The 20,201-nt window shown below is 41.5% G+C and overlaps 2 protein-coding genes and 1 long non-coding RNA gene across 3 annotated transcripts in view; 1 reads left to right on the forward strand and 2 right to left on the reverse strand.

Annotated features, from left to right (window-relative positions):
- MAP7 (microtubule associated protein 7) overlaps positions 1-4,893 on the reverse strand; it is a 127,173-nt gene extending 122,280 nt beyond the window's left edge. Inside the window, exon 1 of the mRNA XM_052784461.1 lies at positions 4,768-4,893. Within this exon, the coding sequence (XP_052640421.1) occupies positions 4,768-4,813 (46 nt within the window). The 5' untranslated portion in view covers positions 4,814-4,893. The remainder of the gene's footprint in view (positions 1-4,767) is intronic.
- On the forward strand, positions 3,703-7,087 carry LOC128140534 (uncharacterized). The gene is made up of 2 exons (XR_008234769.1): positions 3,703-4,015; positions 5,552-7,087. It is a non-coding gene; the product is annotated as an uncharacterized LOC128140534 (long non-coding RNA).
- A 672-nt stretch (positions 7,088-7,759) lies between these two features.
- The window catches only part of MAP3K5 (mitogen-activated protein kinase kinase kinase 5), a 109,422-nt gene continuing 96,980 nt past the window's right edge, over positions 7,760-20,201 (reverse strand). The window contains exons 25-30 of the mRNA XM_052784456.1: positions 16,689-16,794; positions 14,071-14,314; positions 11,101-11,213; positions 10,096-10,208; positions 9,343-9,419; positions 7,760-8,509 (exon numbers count right to left, since the gene is read on the reverse strand). Of these exons, the coding sequence (XP_052640416.1) occupies positions 8,449-8,509; positions 9,343-9,419; positions 10,096-10,208; positions 11,101-11,213; positions 14,071-14,314; positions 16,689-16,794 (714 nt within the window). The 3' untranslated portion in view covers positions 7,760-8,448. The remainder of the gene's footprint in view (positions 8,510-9,342; positions 9,420-10,095; positions 10,209-11,100; positions 11,214-14,070; positions 14,315-16,688; positions 16,795-20,201) is intronic.

A 20,201-nucleotide genomic window follows, 5' to 3' on the forward strand; every position in this document is an offset into this window, starting at 1 on the left:
GAGGAAAGGTGGGTGTGCAAAGAGAGTTACCGCAACAACATCAGCAGCATGCTGTGGCTTGTACTGTGGGTCTAGACTTATGCACATTTTTTCAAGTGGAAAAGAAAATATGTTGTTGCAAGATTGTACAGTATTTACATAATTGAGGCAATTATTGCACTGATCATATTTAATTACCTTTAATACCACAAATAATTTTCAGCTGTAAAGTATTAAACTTGTTTATCTGTGATAGTAAAAAACCAGCCATCATACAAATAAAACAGTAGCCATCTCAGATTACTGTAAATTTACAATTTTTACAGTTTGAAATAGCACATACAAAAGAACATCTGTTTTCAAAATGAAGCCCAAGTAAAATGACAATGCATACAACTTTAGCTAGATTAGTAGAAGCTCTCTTCCTGTAGGGGAAGTAGCACTTAAGCCAACTGCTCCAACATCATTTAGCAGGCCTGATTTTTCATGAGTTCTGGAGGTTTTTTTGTAGTAGTGTTTCGTTTTGGGTTTTTTGTTTGCGTTTGTTTTTATTTTTGTGGGTGGGGTTGTGGGTTGGGTTTTTTTGGTTGATTTTGTGTTCGTTGGTTTGGGGGTGTTTTTTCCCTCCCCCGCCCCCCCCCCCCTTTTTTTTTTTACACTAGCAGTGCTAAGAGTAGATGGGTGGAGAAAGACAGCCTGACTCACATTACACAATATGCATATAAAAAGGCTTGTTCAAACTTTTCCACAGCATATAGTCCTTGCACAAACATTACTTGACCAATGAAAGATACCAAGAGACAGTACTTCAGCAGCTTTCTAAAGTGGAGGGATGGCTTCTGTAAGGATTTTAACCCTCATCCACACTTTTAATTTAGTTGTATCATTTTCATTCTACAAGCTACTGATAATTCAGTCTCATTCATTCAGAGCTGAAGTACTGACTCAGGAGATTGTTAATGTAGGACCAATTAAGTAATTGTAAGAACCGGTACAGAATTTCAAAGTTTGAATAGGTTTTATCAGCGGGGGGTGGCAACAGAAGAATTGCAGATCCTCGGCTTAATTTATATATTAAAAGATAGGAAATAATTACAATAGGGCTAACGTTTAAATAATTACGGATTGAAATCAGAGTACTCCAACAACATACACACTTTTAGCATTTGTAAGCATATACCACCACGGCAACGTAACATTTCGCTTCAAATCACCGTTACCTTCAGGACGCCTTGCGCCCTGATAACCGAGGTTTAAGTTACGACTCGGAGCCGACAGCAGCCGCCGGAGCACGGTAACCCTCGGCCGGCACAGCGCGCCCAGACCGCAGGGCCGGGCCGGCCACCCCCGCTGCCGGGGCGCGGGACGGACGGACGGACGGACACCGACCGCCCCCCCCCCCCGGCGGCTCCTCTCACCCACACCGACACGGGGACACCAGCGCCCTGTGCCCAGCGGGGCCGGCAGCTCCCCCCGGAGGGAACGGGAACCGGCAGGGCCGGGCAGAGATAAAATCCCTGTGCGAGAACGCCATGTAAACCCTCTCCAGCAAAATACTTTCTCACCGCTGGGAAGGAGCCGTGGGGAGCCAGACGGCGTTTTAAGCTCCCACCTACCATGTGCCTTCTGTACCTTTGTGTTCTCCCCTCTAATGCATCTATTTGTTAAAAAAAAAAAAAAATAATGATAACTCAATAAGCTAAAACTTGATTTATTCTCAGATGGAGAAAATGCCAGGATAAACAAGCGATAGATGAAAAGTCTCACCAGCTGTTACAGAGAGAACACCTCAGTGTTTGGCTTTAACAAGCTACCTGGCACTGACATCATTTAAAGCGCAGACTTGCTTTGCTGCACAAAGAACAGAATGATATTAAACTCACTTAGACAAGAACACTAAACTAGAAGAGTATGCAAAATCATTACAATAAAGTTTTTTGCAACGAACCCAGCATATTGCTCTCTCTGGTCTCCCAGCGCCTAAGTGGATTGTTACTTGTGCCCACGGCTGGCCAAGGCGGCTCAGAGCACGCGTGGGGAAGTCTCACAGGCAGAGGCACCACCGTGTTTACGGGTGGGCAGCCAGAAAATGAGGTGCCTTAGAAGCTTCTCTGGTATTCCCCACAAGAGGGCCCTGCTCATCTCGGGAATCACTGAAAAGCTTATTAGCACTATAAGATGGTCAAGTAGCTATGATTAAAAAATTCTGACTGGGATAAGTTAGTGTAACCCCTTAGCACTGTACTCATTTTGCCATCTGTGCATTTATGAATGGCACAGTAAAAAAACCCTCACCCTGGTAATTAAGCCATTCACCTGAAGAAAGCTAGTTAAGCGCAGCAGACCATCTGCCCAACAATAAAGGGATCCACTTGTAACATCTCTCTTCAAAATCCTCATGGTGCTGTTAAAGCTCTCCCCAGCACCAGCTCTGAAAGTCTGTATATCTAGCTAGCCACCGGAGGGGAAAAAAAAAAAAACCAACCCAAAACCCAAACCAAACACACACACAGCTATTTAGCTGGTTTGTTTTGTTTTTTTAAACAGGAGCAATAAATCAACCAGTAGGTAGTTTCACCAAACCAGGATGGGAGGTTGACCTTCCTGAGGAGCCGGATCCAGACCCGGGCGTTCTGCTTGCAGAGCAGACCACAGCTGAAGCTGTCCATACGGCCCTCCCTGGGCACACATCTCCTGGCTCACAGACGGATCAAACAGCCACGGAGCAGCTCCCTGACATGCTGCGAGGGTGTTGCTGTTTGTGAACACCTGGAAAGCGGCCCCTGTGATAACTCGGAGACCTAAAAGAACCTCAGCAGACAACAACAAACAGCTTCACAGAGGAAGTTTAACTCTGACATTTCACACACGAAGAAGTTTTGAATGAACTTTGACAGCACAAAGCAACTGGAACTCAAAATACCCAACAACTCATGCAAGCAGATCCACCTCCTGTCTACAAGTATGTCCTAATGAGTAAAAGTTCAACACAGTAACATGAAATGAAACTACAAAGCAAACTCAGAATAAATCTAGGCGCATAAGACCCTTTAAAACTACACATATGTAAAATGCATATCACCTGGCAGCTCGCCTCCGGTTTTGGTAAACGATTAAAAAGACTGATAATAAGTTAAAAAAAAAAAAATCACATCAACAATGTAAAGTAGAGAACTCGTAAACAGTTTGTTAAACGTGGCTTTAAAAATACATTGACAGCCAGTTCTTCCTGTGGAAAGTGAAGTTAATGTGACTGCAAACCTTGAAGTACATAGGATAACAGATGCACATCCTTTCTGAAGCTGAACTTAAGAGTGATGGCTGGGAGCAATTTGTAAAAAGGATTTCTGAGCAAAAGCACTATACTTCTGACTTTAATACAGAAAGACAACATTTGGATGGGTCTGCCCACAGTTGTTGCTTACGACTGCATGCCTATGTTATATAAAATATGTATTAAAAATATTATACTGTGGAAAAACAGTTAACCAACAGCCATATGGCCTATTCAGATGTTTTGATGAAAAACCTCACTCTGTGATTCAGAGATAAACTTGGACTCATGTTAAAGAAGTGAAGGACTGGCAAAGGGTGAGTGGAATTGTACTGTGGAAGGAGGGAAAAAAAGGAAAAAAGGAGAGGACTGAAAGCTGGAGTCAGACTTCACAGTCCAGCAAGCAGCCCTCCTAGTGAACATGCCAGAAAGGCAACCCCTCCACTGCCTGCAAAAGCAAACAGCATCTGTGCCTACAACAGTGATACAGCAGTCGATCCGCTTGCGTAAGCCAAAATCTCCTCCCTGCACCCTCCTCGCCCTCAGGACAAAATAAAAGGGTTTTTAAATGCTCTTGCAGCGTACGTCCCTCCTCAGCGAAGGTGTAAAGACACCTCCCTGCTTTCCCTATAGGAAGCATGGGCTTTAGAAGCCCGTGGCTTGCGCACTTTTAAGGCGCAGCCGAAACCCCGGGCTCCTGCAGACCGCCCCAGGCCTCGCTCGGAGAGGCGCCCGCCGCCGCCGCGGAGGCGCAGCTACCAGGTACCGTAACGCCACGGAGACATCCCTCCTCCCTTGCCGGGGCTTACCTCCTCCCCGTTAGCTGGATGCTGCAGGTATTCACCCTAACAACAGGAGCTCGCCGCTACCTCAAGCCCCGTTCAAAACCCGCTGCCCCGCACGCCCCGGGCTCCCGCGCCGCAGACCGGCGGCCCCTCCCCGGGCCCCTTCCCCTCCGGCCGGACCTCCCCCGCTCGGCTCGGCACCCTCGCGTTAGCCCCGTCGCGGGGCCGGCGCCCGGCAGCACACCGAGCCCCGAAAACGAAGGGTTTCAGAACAACAAACGGTGCCCCAGGCACGACGGCGCGCACCCGCCGACACCCCTCGGCGGGGCCGGGAGGGGGGGGGGGGCTGCTTCTCCTCGCCGTCACGGCGGGGCACGGGCTGGACGCGCCGCCCCCACCGGCTCGGCACGGCTCTGCCCGCCGGCCGGGCCGGGCCGCAGCGCCCCTGCGTGGGGCCGCCCCTCCGGCCGGCTCCGGGCCGGGTCCGCAGGAGGCGGTTCGCGGTGGGTGACACCCGGGGGAAGGGAGGAAAGCCCCCTCGCCGCCCGGCGGGCACGGGCAGCCGCGGGGCGGCCCCGCACCTGTTGCGAGAGAAGGCCGCCGCCGCCGCCGGGCCCCGCTGCGCTCCCTCTCCTCACGGCCGCCCGCAGCCGGCCGGGTGCGCAGGGGCGCCCGCAGCCGCCGATCCGCGCCGCTCCCCCCCGACCCCCACCGCCGGCAGCGCCTCACCTGCGGGACGCCGGCACCCGCCGCTCCTGCCCGCGGCCTCCGCCATGTCTCCTCCTCCTCGCCCAGCGCGGCTGCTCCGCCCCGCGGATCCGCGGCCCCGAGCAGGTGAAAGCGCCACGTCCCCCGCCGGCGGGATCTGCCCGGGAGCAGGTGAGGGCGGGCCCGGCGCCCGCGGGCGGGTAACGGCCGCCCCTCGCGGGCACAACACACCGCCGCCCTCCGCGGGGGTGATGAGGGGGCGGGCGGCGACCAGCCCGCCCGCAGAGCCGGCTCCCTCGGCAGCCCTGGCCTAGTCGGTGTACCGGTGTTTCCCCAGGTGTCTTTTTTTTTTTTTTTTTTTTTCCCTCGGAGGGGCTCCCGCCGCATCGGCACAGCTCGTGAGGTACTGGGGCGGAGAGTAAACCACGGGTTTGGGGATGATTACCAACTCCCCGCTGGTGTCTGGACAGGAGGCGGGAGGAGCAGCGGCCGCCTCACAAGCCCAGGCGGTGTGCCGCGTCCTTTGGGAAAGAACTGTACGGCTGTAGTCTCGTTATTACCGCACATGCTTTTGAACAGCTGGGTACCTATCCTAAGCTGCCTTCAAGGCCTGGCTTCCAAAAAATGGCTCTGTGAAGAGCTGTCAACACATCAGTCCTTTCTGTAAAGGTCATGGTCTCGTTACCTTTCCCGTGAGGTCGCCTCAACTTGCCCTAAGCTGCCTTCCAGGGTCATAAGAGCGTTTTTCCTTAAAAGTGTTCTAGGGCTAGATTAAAACATCAGTTCATTTTGCATCTGCTTGCAGGTCGTACCAATCATCAGAACTACAGTTGAAGAGAGGTGAATGAATCGGGGAACTCATGGTACGCAGCTGTGGCACGCATGCAGGCAAGCAGATGGAGAGGTGCAGCTCCCTCGGTCTGGCGCACTGGCCAAAACAAGTTTCTGCCACCGCGCAGAACGTCCTCCTTTCGCCAGGAGCTGAGTTCAGGGCACGAGGTCCTCTAAGGGAAGGGAAGGTGAATGTTTTATTGCACCAGGAGCCTTTTGTGCTCTAAAACAGAAGGAGCTGGGGCTTGGGTGATAAACGTGCCCTGTAGTTTGTGGGCAGGAGTGTGTGATACAAGAACAGGCTGGGCTCTACGCTGAAAGGTACAAGAGACTCCAAAATCAGCACTGCCTTGGTCAAGTTTTCACTTCTGCACTCTGGCTGGCTCTCTTAATGGAGGTGGAAAGGTGTGTCTCAGTCAAGCTGAGCCCTGGAATTACAACAGCACTAGTCAAGGACCAAAAGACTATCCAAGTTCAAAGGGAGTGATATGCCCTATAATCAAAAGGTTGCCCTCAGCAAAATTCAGCACTAAAACATAATGTGTCCTTACAACATAATCTCAAATCCTTCACTTGTGGTCCATGTAGGCATCTACCAGCATATTCAGAGAGCCAGGCTGAGGAGTCCCAGGCTGACCTGTCTGATGGACTCTGTCCCAAAATGTTTCTTCACATTCTGTCTGAGGATATAAAAAGTAATGTGTCTGGCACGACCTCTATGAAGTAGCCTGAAGTGGGAATATTACATGAGCTTTTGTGCACAGATCTAGTACATAGATGGATAAGCTGCACTGTTCAGGGAACCACATTCAGACCAGTTCATGATCTCTCAAGTAGCATAAGTGTACATGGCCCGGCCTAGACATGCATCGGACTTGATAAAGTCCTATAGCGGAGAATACAGAACTGATTGCTGAGCAGCTCTGCAGAAGCCACCTTGGGTCTGGCGAGGCTAGCAGTGAACAATAGGAAGTAATTCCCAGCTGGTGCCAGGCTAGGTCATGTGGAGACAGTAAACTGATTCCTCGATCACACTCCCTTCTCTTACACATAGAGCTGGCATTACTGAGCACCTTGAGTCACAGAGAACAGGCTGCATGCTTTCAAAGTGCCAACACACAAATAAAGCAATGCAATTACACTCTGGCCTATTGATGCGTCATGAAATGAGAGGTTTTCAGACTGTAGTCACAGTGTGATATAGGATCATGTTTCACACAAAAATCAAATTAGAGGAGTTCATTGTCCTAGGGTCACTTTTCCACATATAGAGTTTTTTAGTTGCTTTGGGTTTTGCAAGTCAGCCTCCACCACTGCTCTTTCCAGTGCTTAAAACTACCTTGAAATTGTACTGTTTTCTGCTGTAATGGCAGTAGAAACTGCTAAGCAGTAGCTACGTTTCTCCTGAAATGTAGTTATGGTTTTGGAATGAGTTCAATCCATCTGTGCTCAAACCTCAGTGGAACCATCTTCAGAGTAAAAAAAATCTGATTAAAATTATTTAATCTACTGTTCTTTGTTTAGTCCAATGTTTTTATACATAATTATTGGGTTTTAGTCAGCAAAAATTACTACATGCATGTTAGGACAACATGTTTATGTTTAGAAAAAATATTTAATTTTCTTTGAAAATACTTGCCAGACCTGAAAAATTCAGGGCATAAGCTGTTCACTGATTACCAAGGCTTATAAAGAAAGAAGCAGCTTCTTGTCCAGGCAAGTCTTACTCACAATGGAATTTTTTGCACCTGCCCCATAAGAATCTAATGATACCCAGTGCTAGAATGCTGGAGTGACAATGACAGTGGATAAACAAGGAAGATCCACCATCCTTTTTCATTCTATGTGAGAAAAGACATTGTGCATAAACAAAAGCAGAAGAAAACAACAGGCCACAATTCAGACTATTCAGCGGATGGAGGCAGGACATTCATTTCTCAAGTCAAGTCGAGTGCCCAGAGAAGAATTTTGTTTGGCCCTGGATTGTCAGTATGGGAATTAGACCGAACAGGAAAACTGAGAAAATATTCAATGCTATGATTATCAAACTCAAATCACAGTAACTTTAACATGTCAGAAACGTTCCCTTAATACTCGGTATGACTTTTTTCTTCTTTTTTATTCCAATATTTTCCAGTTCTACACCTTTATTATTTTAAAAGTCTAAAAATATAGGAAAAAGTCAGTCTTAGGTTCTTTTTATTTTCAACTGTGTATGTCAGAGATAGCTTTAGAACAAGCTAACATTACTGTGGTTCAGGTGTATGCAACTGGTACAGTTCAGTAGTACGTGAACAACTCTAAAACAAATGCACCATAGAACTTAAATTACCAAAAATAAACAATATTAAACTATGTAGGGCAGTAGGTAAAAACAATTACCTTTAGATCTTGCACACTAACAGAAAAATATCTAATTATGATTGAAATTATGAAGTTCTACTACAGATTATTGAGATATATTACAAAGAAAAAGAAACATGAGAAGTTGTTGTCACATTTGGGTTTTCTTCCAGTGATGTACAGTCACATGAAATCTTACATCAGTTTTTCATGAAATTAACATCTGGTTACTTTAACTACAATATTTCATGAGTTTATAATGGGGTTTTTTTGTGTTTTTTTTTTGTTTTGATTTTTTTTTTAAATTTTTGAAAAATTTGCATGTAAAAACAAAGTAAAATAATGTTGCAGATTGTTTACAGATTCCTTATGGATTATAGGAGTAAAAGCAGTCAGGAAGCTGCAGTGTTTTTAACATTGGTAAACAAATACTGGATTAAAGTGCAACAGTCCTTCTGACAGCACACCTGCTCTGTGCTGAAAGGAAATCTTTTCCTTTCTGCAGATAAGCGACGAAAAATTTCAGTGTCAGGCATGTTTCTCTCGAAAGTCAGTGATGGCCTTCCACAGCGTGCATAGCATTCCTCCTCTGTAAAGAAAAAATCATAAAGATGCTTAGGTACAAAGATACTCTCTAGCCTGAAAGCATTCCAATTTAGGTGCCTTCTGATTTCCTTGCTCTGGTTTTGACCAGTGAAATTCAGTGGGAAGGCTGATCAAAGGTGAAATTCAACACGCAATACTCAAATAGAGAACAGAGTCCTTTTCTGATTACAGTACTGGGCAATCTTTCCACTTTTCAGATGCCTGCTGTTTGGAATTCAGACTTCTGGTCCAAAGGACCTGCATAACCCACAGCAGGCTGTCAACATTATGAAAGTGTAGATTACGAAAAAAAATCTTAACACCTGCCTTTTTTTTTTTTTAATTTTTATTTAGTTATTTATTTTTAAACTGAATGGGCACACATACAGTGTTTGGTAACTTCTACTCTTTCTACTTAAACATGGTTCTGCAGTGACCCACACACCTGGCATGATTAGGTGAAATCCAGAGTTAGTTGCAGTCCATGAGTATTATTTTTGAAGTTTGATGATGATGATAAACTACAGAAAGTTTTGCTATCTCTACTTTTTTAAATAAAAGTAAGACTCTAATGCAATATCCAGTGTCTCCAGGTATAAGGTAAAACATTTACTTTAAAATTTTCCCTTTGCTTGCCTTTAATAGAAAAGCTTATTTTAAAATAATTTAAACAGTATCAGCTATTTATCAGGAATGCATCAGTATACAAAGACATATTGGAAAGTGTTACTTATTTTAAATTAACACTGCACAATCCAATAAATAGAGACTTAGTTCTCTTGTAACAAAACACAACTCCTGCTCAGCACAGTTAGTGTAACTGTGAAGAAGCATTACCTCAGTCTCAAACATTTCAGATCATCTCGTGTAACATAGCAGAGAACATCCATTAATGTATAGTCTTCAGCCAAGAACTACAAAAAGAAGTTAAAATGAACGTTTTGTTAGAAATATAGTCTAACTTTCTAAGCTTTATATACCATGTGCCCTTAAAAATACAGGTTTAGAAGAAACCTAAAATTGGGCCAAAACGTGATACATGTAACAGATTAATCCACATTGTTTCTAGAAATACAGTGAAACTACTTAATTTTTTTTTTTTTTTTTACTTTTGAGGAACCTTTGATGTGATCTGTAGGAGTGATAACTACATGCAGGTTTTCATAAGTCAGCTGAAATTCTGAGATGCTCAACACCTCTAAAATGATATAATTTGCTGCAGAGCAGACTAATCTACTTCAGGAGATTTCACTTCAACATAGCTAGCTAAGGGTGAACATGTACCCTGCATCCAGGGTATAATTGGCAGGAACTGCTGCAATGTGTAAAGACACTGAAAAATTATGAACCAAAGCAATACTGTCTATTTACCAGGACATTTTATTCCCTTATTCCTAATCAGATACAGGAATTATTAACAATACTGTATTTGTGTGAAGGCCTTCATATTCATGACTTTCTCCTATCTTCTGAAAACAAATTTCTCTCTTAAAATGTGCTAAAGTAATTAAAAAGCTTTGGTATCTTCTTGCATTGAGTCACAAAACCAGTACTGCAATTGTATCAAAGAGTGAACAGAATCATTGCTACCTTGTTTATTGTGGCCTCATCAGCTCCTTGAATGCTCAGCCAGTTTACCAGATCAGGATCTTCAGTTCCTGTGCCAGTGGAATGACGATGACAGACAGACAATCCAGGAATATCTAGAACAAGCATTTTTGAGAAAAGGTTTTGTGTTGCCAAAGCAACCTCTTGTTATTTTTGAATGCTGAAGAACTTTCTTCAGTGAACTTTCCCTTCAACCTTAGAATGCCAGTATCCCCATAAACAAAGTGTCAATTCCCAAAGCACACAATTACAGTTTATAGACAGTTATACACCAATTACTCTACTTGGTTAGGGGTACAGTTAGAATAGTGTGAACACTGATACAGATACATTTTCTGTCCTCTTTGGAAAATGACTTTACTAGTAGGAGGCACATCAACTTCACTGTAACTGTTTCTACACTGACATTGTTGCATCAATTTAAACTGTTCAGCATAACTCATAGGATTGGTGCATAGGCAATGCCTTAGACTGAGGATCAGCTGCATTTGGAAAGCAACACTTCTTTGAAGCACATTACATGGAAACATCAAACTGCATTAGCACTTCCATCTTCTTCAGGGCAGATATGTATCCAACTCAACTTCCCTCAGTAAGCTTTAAGTTGTATTTACATCTCACCAGTTAGATCCTTTTGAACTTTCAGGGTAACAGCTGGAACAGTCCATAATTCAAGGAACACATACCTAAACATACTAGATTATCCTCTTCAGAAATAATATTTATTCTGTAGGATATGAGCCTTGTACTCTTCCATATAATCACAATCAAAAATAATTAAATCATACCATTGCTTGTACTGTGATTAAGAAATTCAGTAATTTGTCTCCACAACATACGTTCTTACTTCAAAGCAAACCCTACCAGAAGCAGCATAATAAAGCTCCTTTGCTGAGACTGGCTCAATAAAAAGAACAGAAGTTTAGCTGCCACTGTCTTCATCTGTAGCCAATATAAAACTTTTCCTTGAAAATTATTCTCACTTACCTATTGGCTGTGACCTAAGCCGTAGGTTTCTGATCTCTTGATCTTTTTCTTCTATAGCTTGATGTAAGAGGACTTGAAATTCTCTCTCCTTTTGAACTAACTCCTCCAATAACCTGTGAAGTAACAGGAAGGAAGCACACATTTCCTTAAGTAGTTTCAAATTTTCAGGACAGCAAAGATCTTGGTACACTTAAACTGGAACCTTCTTGACAGAGACAAGGATAGCCGCCTTCAGCTTTCATAGGAATATCCTCTCAGTATAGATTTATTATGACCTATATCAAGATATAAACATTCACTGGTTCCTAAAGCTATAGCTCTTAAAAAAAAAAAAAAAAAGCCCCAAACACACCATCCTCCATATACACATCCACCCACTGAACAGGTGGTATGGTACAGAATTTCAGTGGAATTTCTACAGCCAGAATTCTGTTTTAAACAAAACTGTGTAACCGAGAACAAATATCAAAGCATTTCGTAAACCAAGGGCTAAACTTTGTGACATAATCCTTTGTAAGGAAAAAAGCCCCTTCACATCTCTCCAGCAGACATTTTCAAAGGTATGGCAAGGGTGGAGCTGTGATGAAAATGTGGTGAAAACTTATGGTTGCATTTCTTAAATGGGGAAAAATACATTCTCATGCACACAAGGGCTGTCCCTTCCTCACATACTAGGCACTTTGTGCCTACCCTTCTATGCTATATGAAGAGTGAGAAAAGAGGAGGCAAAATACCTTGTGTCCTCTCCTAAGCAATTACTTTTGAGAATGTCAAGCAGAAGCAAATTGGAACCTATGTTTGACTTCCTTCATAACACAAACACAGAGAGAAACCCAGAGAGATTCAGTGATCAGCACCTTTCAAACTGATCAAAGGAAAATAATCAGAATACAATGGAAAATTAGTATGTGAAAATGCTGCAATTTGTTATTTTAGAAAAGTGTTTTAGTAAAAAGGAGGACTTGTGAACAGTATGTATTCAGGAACTTGGTCAGAAAAAAATTGGACATGGAAAACACACTTAGAAACTTATCACTGACTTCTGAGTCTTAGGAAGTTCTGCCTTGAAAGAACTGCAGCACCTTCATCCGTTTCTTGAAGCCCTTGTCAGCCTGACAACTATGCAATAAATGTTCCATTTTAGTATGATTTTGTTTCCTTTTTTCTTTCTTTCTTTTTTTTTTTTTTAATTTTATTTATTTATTTATACCAGTTGAGCACTGCAACTTTTTTCTGGGACACAGAAAGATAGGGACATTCTGGAATTCAACTAGAGAACGTGCCACAAAAGCATCTTACCTGTCTTTGCACAGAAGTAAACTGCATCCCATATGATTGCTTTGTAAAAACAACCTAGCCCTACTTTTCGATTGCATGCAGGCCTACCAGCAGCATAGCTGCATTTGAGTGCTTCCACACCTAAGCTAACAATTCTTAACAAGTCCACCCTGCATGTGAACAGAGCTGCTTTGTGCCTCTACACACACCCACAGCTTGGTTAATCTCGGTGCAGATATATATTCTGTCCAGACAGGTGTGCAGTCACTTTTCAGTTAATTTATTCCTCCTCTAACCATTCTGGTTGAAAAAGGCCTTCAGGGCCAATAAAATAATCAACTATTTTCTCTTGATAACTGCTTGCTGCTTATGCCAATAAAGCCTTAATTAATACTTAAACAACTGTCCTTATTATTTACCTCAAAATTTCTGCATGAATGACAGGATGTGATTATTTGGCCAAAGGCTTTGCATTTGAGAAATTTACAAAAGCAAAGTGCTAGAAAACAGTATGTCTACAAATTGATCACTTCTGATACTACTCCCCGTCATAAACTTGGGAAGTGAGCCAATCTAAATTATTTATGTATTTATTTAAGTGTATGATAAGGCAATCAAAATATTTCTCAGTGGTCATCACAAGCAAAAAAATAAATTGTAACATAAGAACTCAAAAATACTGGTACTTTATTAAGAACAGTACAGTCTAATGAATTACTCTATGGCAAAATTCTTGGACACATTTAAAAGTAAAGCGCAATTTAACATTTTAATTTAAATTGGAACAATAACTACAAAGAATGTTCTGGCAGCATAACAGTTGTCTTACTGAAGACATTCTCCTTTCAAAGTCATATTCAAAATTTACTGAGGTCAGTAGGAAATCCAATGTCATAAATCAGATGCTGCAAAAGCTAAAATATCTACTTTAAACAGATTATCTGGTATATTTTAATGAAAAGAAAACAAAATATATAGAAGATTATTTGGATAAAATAATGGAGACAGATTTGTCTCTGACATTTCTTAAACAAAGAAAAAACCCAAAAGAACCACTTCTCAGGTTTAAAGTAGAATATGTATATTTCTGAAAAAAAATCCAATATCCAAATCTCTGGCTTATTTCTTCTTTTAAACAACACACCTATTTTTCCCATCCCATTCCTATCTTTCTCTGATGAACACAATTTATTTAATTAAAAGGTAGTGCATGCTGGTAAGCACAGATTCTGCTGCAGTGAATTCTGTGCACAAAACAAGTCTGAAGCAGTTTCCTTGTAGAGTTCACGTGTGGCTGTCGACTAGCTTGAGTTCATTCCCCAAGAAGAACTATAGAAAAGAACAGTAAGTTCTGCCTTAATGGAAACAAAACATAACACCATTCACCAGCCATACACAGCATATGAAGGAGAGAAAAAGCAGAAGCTTGGCAGAAAGCTCAACTTTTTCAGACCTTCCTTGAAAGGGCACCTGAAATCAAGACTGACCTTAACTTGCATCACTATTGTTTTGAAATGAATAAAACTAATAAAAGTGATCAGTCACAGTTAAACAATGACCATCATTTAAATGAACAGCTTGCAGTACTATGGAATTTTGATACTGTCACTAGTATTCTAGCACATGTATTTTAAAAGCAAAACAATACATACTGTCACAAGTAGGCTAGTGTCTCCTGATGTCCAGATTTACCTGTTTGTCTCTAATTTTAGCCGCCCCAGCTGGACACTCAGTGATCTGTGAGCAGCCTGGGAGTCATGAGATACCGTAGAGCTGAGTGTGCTTACACCTGAGGTAGCTACTGCATCTTCCATGACAATGCAAGGCTGTTGGATAGTTTGATTCTGAGGCTGTTCATCTTGATCTTCTTCAACTTCTATATCGTCCTGATCTGCTGTATCACTTTCAGATGCAAGACTAAAATGTGGCCTCAATTCTATCAGTAACATTAAAATACAAGCAAAAGAAAAAACATTAAAGATGTTAAAAATTAGTTAAACATTAAAACGAAAGCAGACCTAAGTGACTGTTTACAGATCATCCTACAGCTTTGGTTAAACCAGACCTGAAATTTCTGTAGCAGGAGAACAAATGATATTATCTAGGGGTTTAAGAACCCTCAGACCATAACAGCATCTTCATTTATGCTAATTATTATTCAGCCTATTGAATGTTCAAGAGCTCTAAAAAACAAAAATCTGGATGAATAGGATTCCAGATTTGGCTAGCATTTCATGTCAAATTGTGCTGAAGTACTACATGCAGCAGAAATACTTTCTTTTGCTTAATTCCATTCTCAATGGTTTGTAGTTTCTTATGTGTCTGACCTGAAATGTTTTATTAAACAAATAACCATTATTTCTTTTATATCCAGCTATTGTTGTCGTTGCTATTCTGGCATATTAAGCATTCTCTCATTATAAGAATACCGTGTTTACTAAAAAATTGTGTCCAAAGATATAGAGAGGAAATAACAAACAAACCCCTCTCCTGACAATTAAAAGTAGCACACTTCCCTTCCACTTATCAGAGAGAAGACTGCCTATTTTGTAATGATGTACATCCACAAAATTGCAGACACAAAGCTATACGTGTACTCTGGTTTCTGTTATTCCCTGTTTAAACTACCTACCAGAGCTTGCCAGGTATGCAAGATACATACCCAAGATCTTATACTCCTACACAACCTATTACTGCAACAACATCTGTTTGTTAATTCTAACCATTTAATATAAATTTTCCTTCCTTCCTTCCTTCCATTGTGGCTTCTTACTGCTGAGCACTCCCTTTAGTCTCCTCACCAAAACATCTTTTTTTCTGAATCACACTTGGGTTTTGTAGGTTTTTGTCCTTTCTGCTGAAGAACTAACAAGTCCCTTCTTTACAAAAGGGACGTTCATTCCTTGATCCATTACATCTCTTCATTTCAAGAGAAATACATACCTTTTTCAAGGCTGAACATACTAAGACCAACAGAGCTATGCTTCCTCTAAGTTCAAGAAAGCAGATTTATTATATAGCAGTTACCCAAATATTGCTAGGCAAATTAAGTCTGAATTTGCTTTGAACTTCTGCATCATAATAAGAACAGAAGTTCATTTTGCTGTTGTTCACCACTAGGCAGTGTAACTGTACATCATCTGCTTTGTACCACTCCTAAAACATCCCATAACTTTAAAAAGTGTTAAGGCCAGAGATAAATCTTCACATCATTCAGGGCCGGGGGGCACGGGGCGGGGGGAAGTCAGAGAAAGGCAAGGGGAAGCAATCAGAAGTAGGGTAAGGCAATTAGGGAAGAGGCAGATGATCAGTGCCCAAAAGCTACTAGGGCACAGAGGCTTTTGTTTAAGCTTGACCATGTACAATTGATGCTGATACTGAGCTGTATGGGGAAGAAGAGTCTATTAAGGAGGAATTCTACAGTACTCCTATTATACAGCAATAAAGTATATGCCTGTTAAAGGTGTTCGACATTCTAATCAAAAGACAGATTTTCCTTAGGACTCGAAAGTAACACAGAAACCTTATTTATGCCTTGCTGGTTGTGCTGGGGATATGGAAAATACCAAGGAGAACAGGAAGAGCTTTAACTGTTGGAATTTTCAGATCTCTTTGTTGATAATTTAAGACTTAACCCACCACAGAAAACAGGAACGTAAGCATTCTGACTTCAGACTTAAAGCATTAAATCATATATTTGAAAATTTCACCATTAATTCCAGTGTAGAGAATAGGGGAATCACAAGCTTAGAAGTTAAGAAGCAGCAGAGAAACTAACTCTGGAAATACAGAGTAATAACAGAATTGGCTACAGTTTCTCCTACAGAGACTCCTTCCCTCAGCTAAGCCATGCATTCTACTTCCACAACATTTAAAATACAATATTCAAACTGCAGACACTGCAGATTTTTTTTTTTCTTTTTGCTTTAGACAGCTTCTGACCAGGAGCCAGAGAAACTTTCAAGTGCTCCAAAAAGCACGTCTTTAATCTACACTTTGTCAAACACCTTCCAAAATCGGCATGTGTTGGCAAGTGGTCTGTCCTTTGAATTTCAAGAGGCAGCACTGTGCACCTCAAAAACTGCTCACTGTGCTGCAGAATTGTTTAGATTACACATCTTGGAAAGGTACTTTCCAAAATAACATGGACAATACACTGATTAGTTTTTGAGTTGCAAAACAGACAAGTGAACAGGAAAAAGGCCACTGCTGGTTTCAAAACCTTAAGTGAAGCATCATAATTACAGCTCTAAAGCACGTTTAAAGAGATCAGCTAATGAATATTTGCTGAGTATTAAGAAATGACTCACCTGGGACCAGAATAGTAATAGCAGTCTGCACAGCTTTTCGGATTATGCTGTCCAATGCAAACATCCAATGTGGCTTGATGTTATGATTTCGGAGAACTTTATTGACCTAGCAACACAGAATTCAGTTCAGATATTATATCCCGCGCCCAACTTTATAATATACGTCAGCATTATATAAAGTGTTTGAACTTATAGATGCTGTATCAAAGCAGGCGATTAAAACTATTTCATGTTGTCATTAAATGAAGAAAATAACAACATTGCCAACTTTCACTGTTTTATTACAAGTTGTGCAATATTTTGTATTTTTTATCAAGTTCCAGTTCCTGTGTTAGGTGATTTTTGATAATTGTGATACTGAAGTTCATTTAACCTTCACGGGTGTGGAGATAAACTTAAAAAGAATGTGAGCAAGACAAATACCAAGGACCGTATTATGAAAGGCTTGTAATTTAAGCTAATTAATCTTGGGGGTTTTTTGGCATCATTTTCACTGCTTGCTCTCAGAAATACTTATCTATTTTAAAGTACAATTGTGGGAAATATCGAAGAACTAATGTAACGCTGCTCCTTCTTGATTCAGAAAATAGTTAACATTAGTTTAAATAGTCAGGGATCTTCATTTGTATGCTGTACCATTTTCTCTTTCCTTCTACTTTTTACTTTGTACAATCAGATAGTTTCCTACATTGGGTTGCTCCTAATTGCCTACAGGGCTGCTTTTAGACTGCTTTAAACCATATTCCTAGGTGCCTCTATGGATGCTCCATGCCACTTGCAAGAATGTCTCTACCTTGGGGGAATTGTTTTCCAACTCCCAGATGACAGGGAAGAAGCAGGTGGGGTGACAGTGCTAGAACGAAATGCCTAGCCACAGTAACTGGCAACAGCACAAAACAGACTCGGTGCTGTTTTCCAGGCACAGAAGCAGCCCAAAGCAACAGATTCTGTAGGACTCGAGAAGTTGTAGGAAGAAACAAATATAACTGTATTTAGAAAATTATGAGGTTACTCAAAGCCTTATAAAAAAAGTAGCAACTAGTGCTTACTAAAAAATGTGTCAAGAAGATACTTCACTCTTAGGTCTTTCTAAAAAAGGGATTAGTTCAATTTTCTCACATTGTGATAACCTCACTGTAAAAAAATGACTGAAGTTACACAAATGATGCCTTCAGAAGATGTGTAAAAGTTAATAAATGTTACTAATCATTATTTTCACTGCCCCAAAGCAACAGCATTCAGTAATACAGTAATTTATGTAGGTACCTGTACTGGGTTTGGCTGGAATGGAGTTAATTTTCTTCACAGCAGCCCATATGGTGCTATGTTTCAGACTGGTGACTAAAACAGCCTTGATAACACACCCATGTTTTAGCTATTGCTGAGCAGAGCTTACACAGTGTCAAGGCCTTCTCTGTTTCTTATGCTGCCCCACCAGTGAGTAGCCTGGGGAGTGGACTAAAGGCTGGAAGGGACATGGCTGGCACAGCTGACTAGAACTGACCTAAGAGATATTCCCTTCCATATAATATCACGCTCACCAATAAAACTAGGGGGGTAGTTTTTCTAAAGAAGCTTTTGCTCAGGGACAGGCTGAGCATTAGTATACTAGTGATGAGTGATTGCTTTTGCATCAGTTGTGACGTTTGTTGTTGTTTCCCCCCCGCCCTTCACTTATTAAAGAGTCTTTACCTTGATCCACAAGTCTTCTCACTTTTTGCCCTTCCGATTCTCTCCCTCATCCTGCTGCAAGGGAGTGAACGAGCAACTGGGTAGGGGCTTTCCTGTACCTGCCAGCCACAGTCAACCCACCACAGTACCTGTCTCCTCAATTCTATTGCCAATGGCCACGAGGTGGCACAGGGACACTGCTTGGACTCGGGGAGCTGTCAGCAGCGCCAGGGGAGCCTGCCCTGTGCCTGGTACCTGGGCAGCAGCTGCCTAAGGGCCCCAAAGGCTTGCCCATGGCCCTCTGAGGCAGCACAACTCCTGTTTGCAAGCACTTCGCACCTTCCCATACTGACTCCTACCACGACACTGACATGTCTTTAGCTAAGTGCAGCCTATTTAAGAACTGAAGCAGCATGATGTAACTTTGTCAAGAACATGACAATGCACAGTAATGCGATTTAGCTATTTACATTACAGCACATTACTTTTTCTTGGTTGCTCCAATGAGGATATTGTGATTATTAAACCTTGTTACCTGAGATTACCTTATTAAGTCCTAAGAACAAGGGAACTACTTTGCCTCACTTTTAGCAATATCCCAATCTCTGCAGTATCGAGCTCTTGATACTGATCTGGATTTCAGTGTTCTACTTTAGAAATCTAATGCTTGACCAAAAGAAATAAGACTGGGTACATATAAAGCAGTGTTTTTCTTTGAACTTTCTGTGAGTTATGTTAGTTAAATAATAGAGAGATAGTAATGAGAGAAACACTTATCAGTTAAAAAACAGCAACTTGTAATGATATGAAGGTAGTAGACGATGGTAAAATTTTTACTGAAATAACATGAGTCATGCAATTACCACCAAACAACCGATGCCCAGCAACATCTCTATCAGAAAACCAACCCAGATATTTGTACTTTTCCCCCCTCAATTTTTTTCTTGACCTTGTATGTTTGGTTTTTTCTTCCAAGTGTCAAAACAGTATTAATATGTGGCTAAGCAGAATGGAAAGCTGAAGTGTACTCCAAAGTGAAGACTCAAATAAAAAACTTTGATTTTCATTTCACACATTAGGGTTTTTTTCGTAAACAGCATCTAATTCTTGTCAGTGTAGTCTATGCAACAAACAGTTTAACAACAACAAACAACAAACAAACAATCCTTCCTGACAGCTCTTTTACTTGTCAGAGTGCCCAGGTTTAAATGCTAACAGAATCATCCACCTCAAATGCCTACTTGGATTGTCTTTTCATTTTTACTACATGACATCAGTCTGGACAAGTGATGACCAGCACAGCTGTACCCTCCCATGTTGGTTATTCAACTTAATTATTAAGCCTAATTGCTTGTGAACTAACATTTAAATACATAGCTTAAGAAGAAAAAGCATTTGCTTTCAGTAAAGTAGCTATTTAAAGGTTATCCATGTGTGTGTTTGGTTGCTTACTGTAGGAAATCATAAATTTTGCACTAATTATTGACAGAAAAGTAACCTTTTTTCTTCCTTCTTATCCCACTGCTTATAAATTGAAATGAAAATGTCTAGTTTGACAAAAAACTGCTGCTAATCAAAAATACTAGAATAAGACCTCAATGCAATATTACAAGATAAACAGACTACTATTGGGGGCGTAAAGCAGTTTAATGTATTAGTTTATAAGAGAAGTTCAAGAGATCTGCATTTACGTAGGATAAGCCTGACATGCAGTGTTGGTCTTATTTACCAGAAAACCATCTAAACCGAAATTTTTTTTAAAAAGGCTTTCCTGCTTTAGTACTATGACATAACGTTTACACAACTATGCTGAACCTTCTAGATCTTTAATCAGCAACATCT

The sequence above is a fragment of the Harpia harpyja genome, chromosome 4 (genome assembly GCF_026419915.1).
Source record: "Harpia harpyja isolate bHarHar1 chromosome 4, bHarHar1 primary haplotype, whole genome shotgun sequence".
NCBI classification, from domain to species: domain Eukaryota; kingdom Metazoa; phylum Chordata; class Aves; order Accipitriformes; family Accipitridae; genus Harpia; species Harpia harpyja.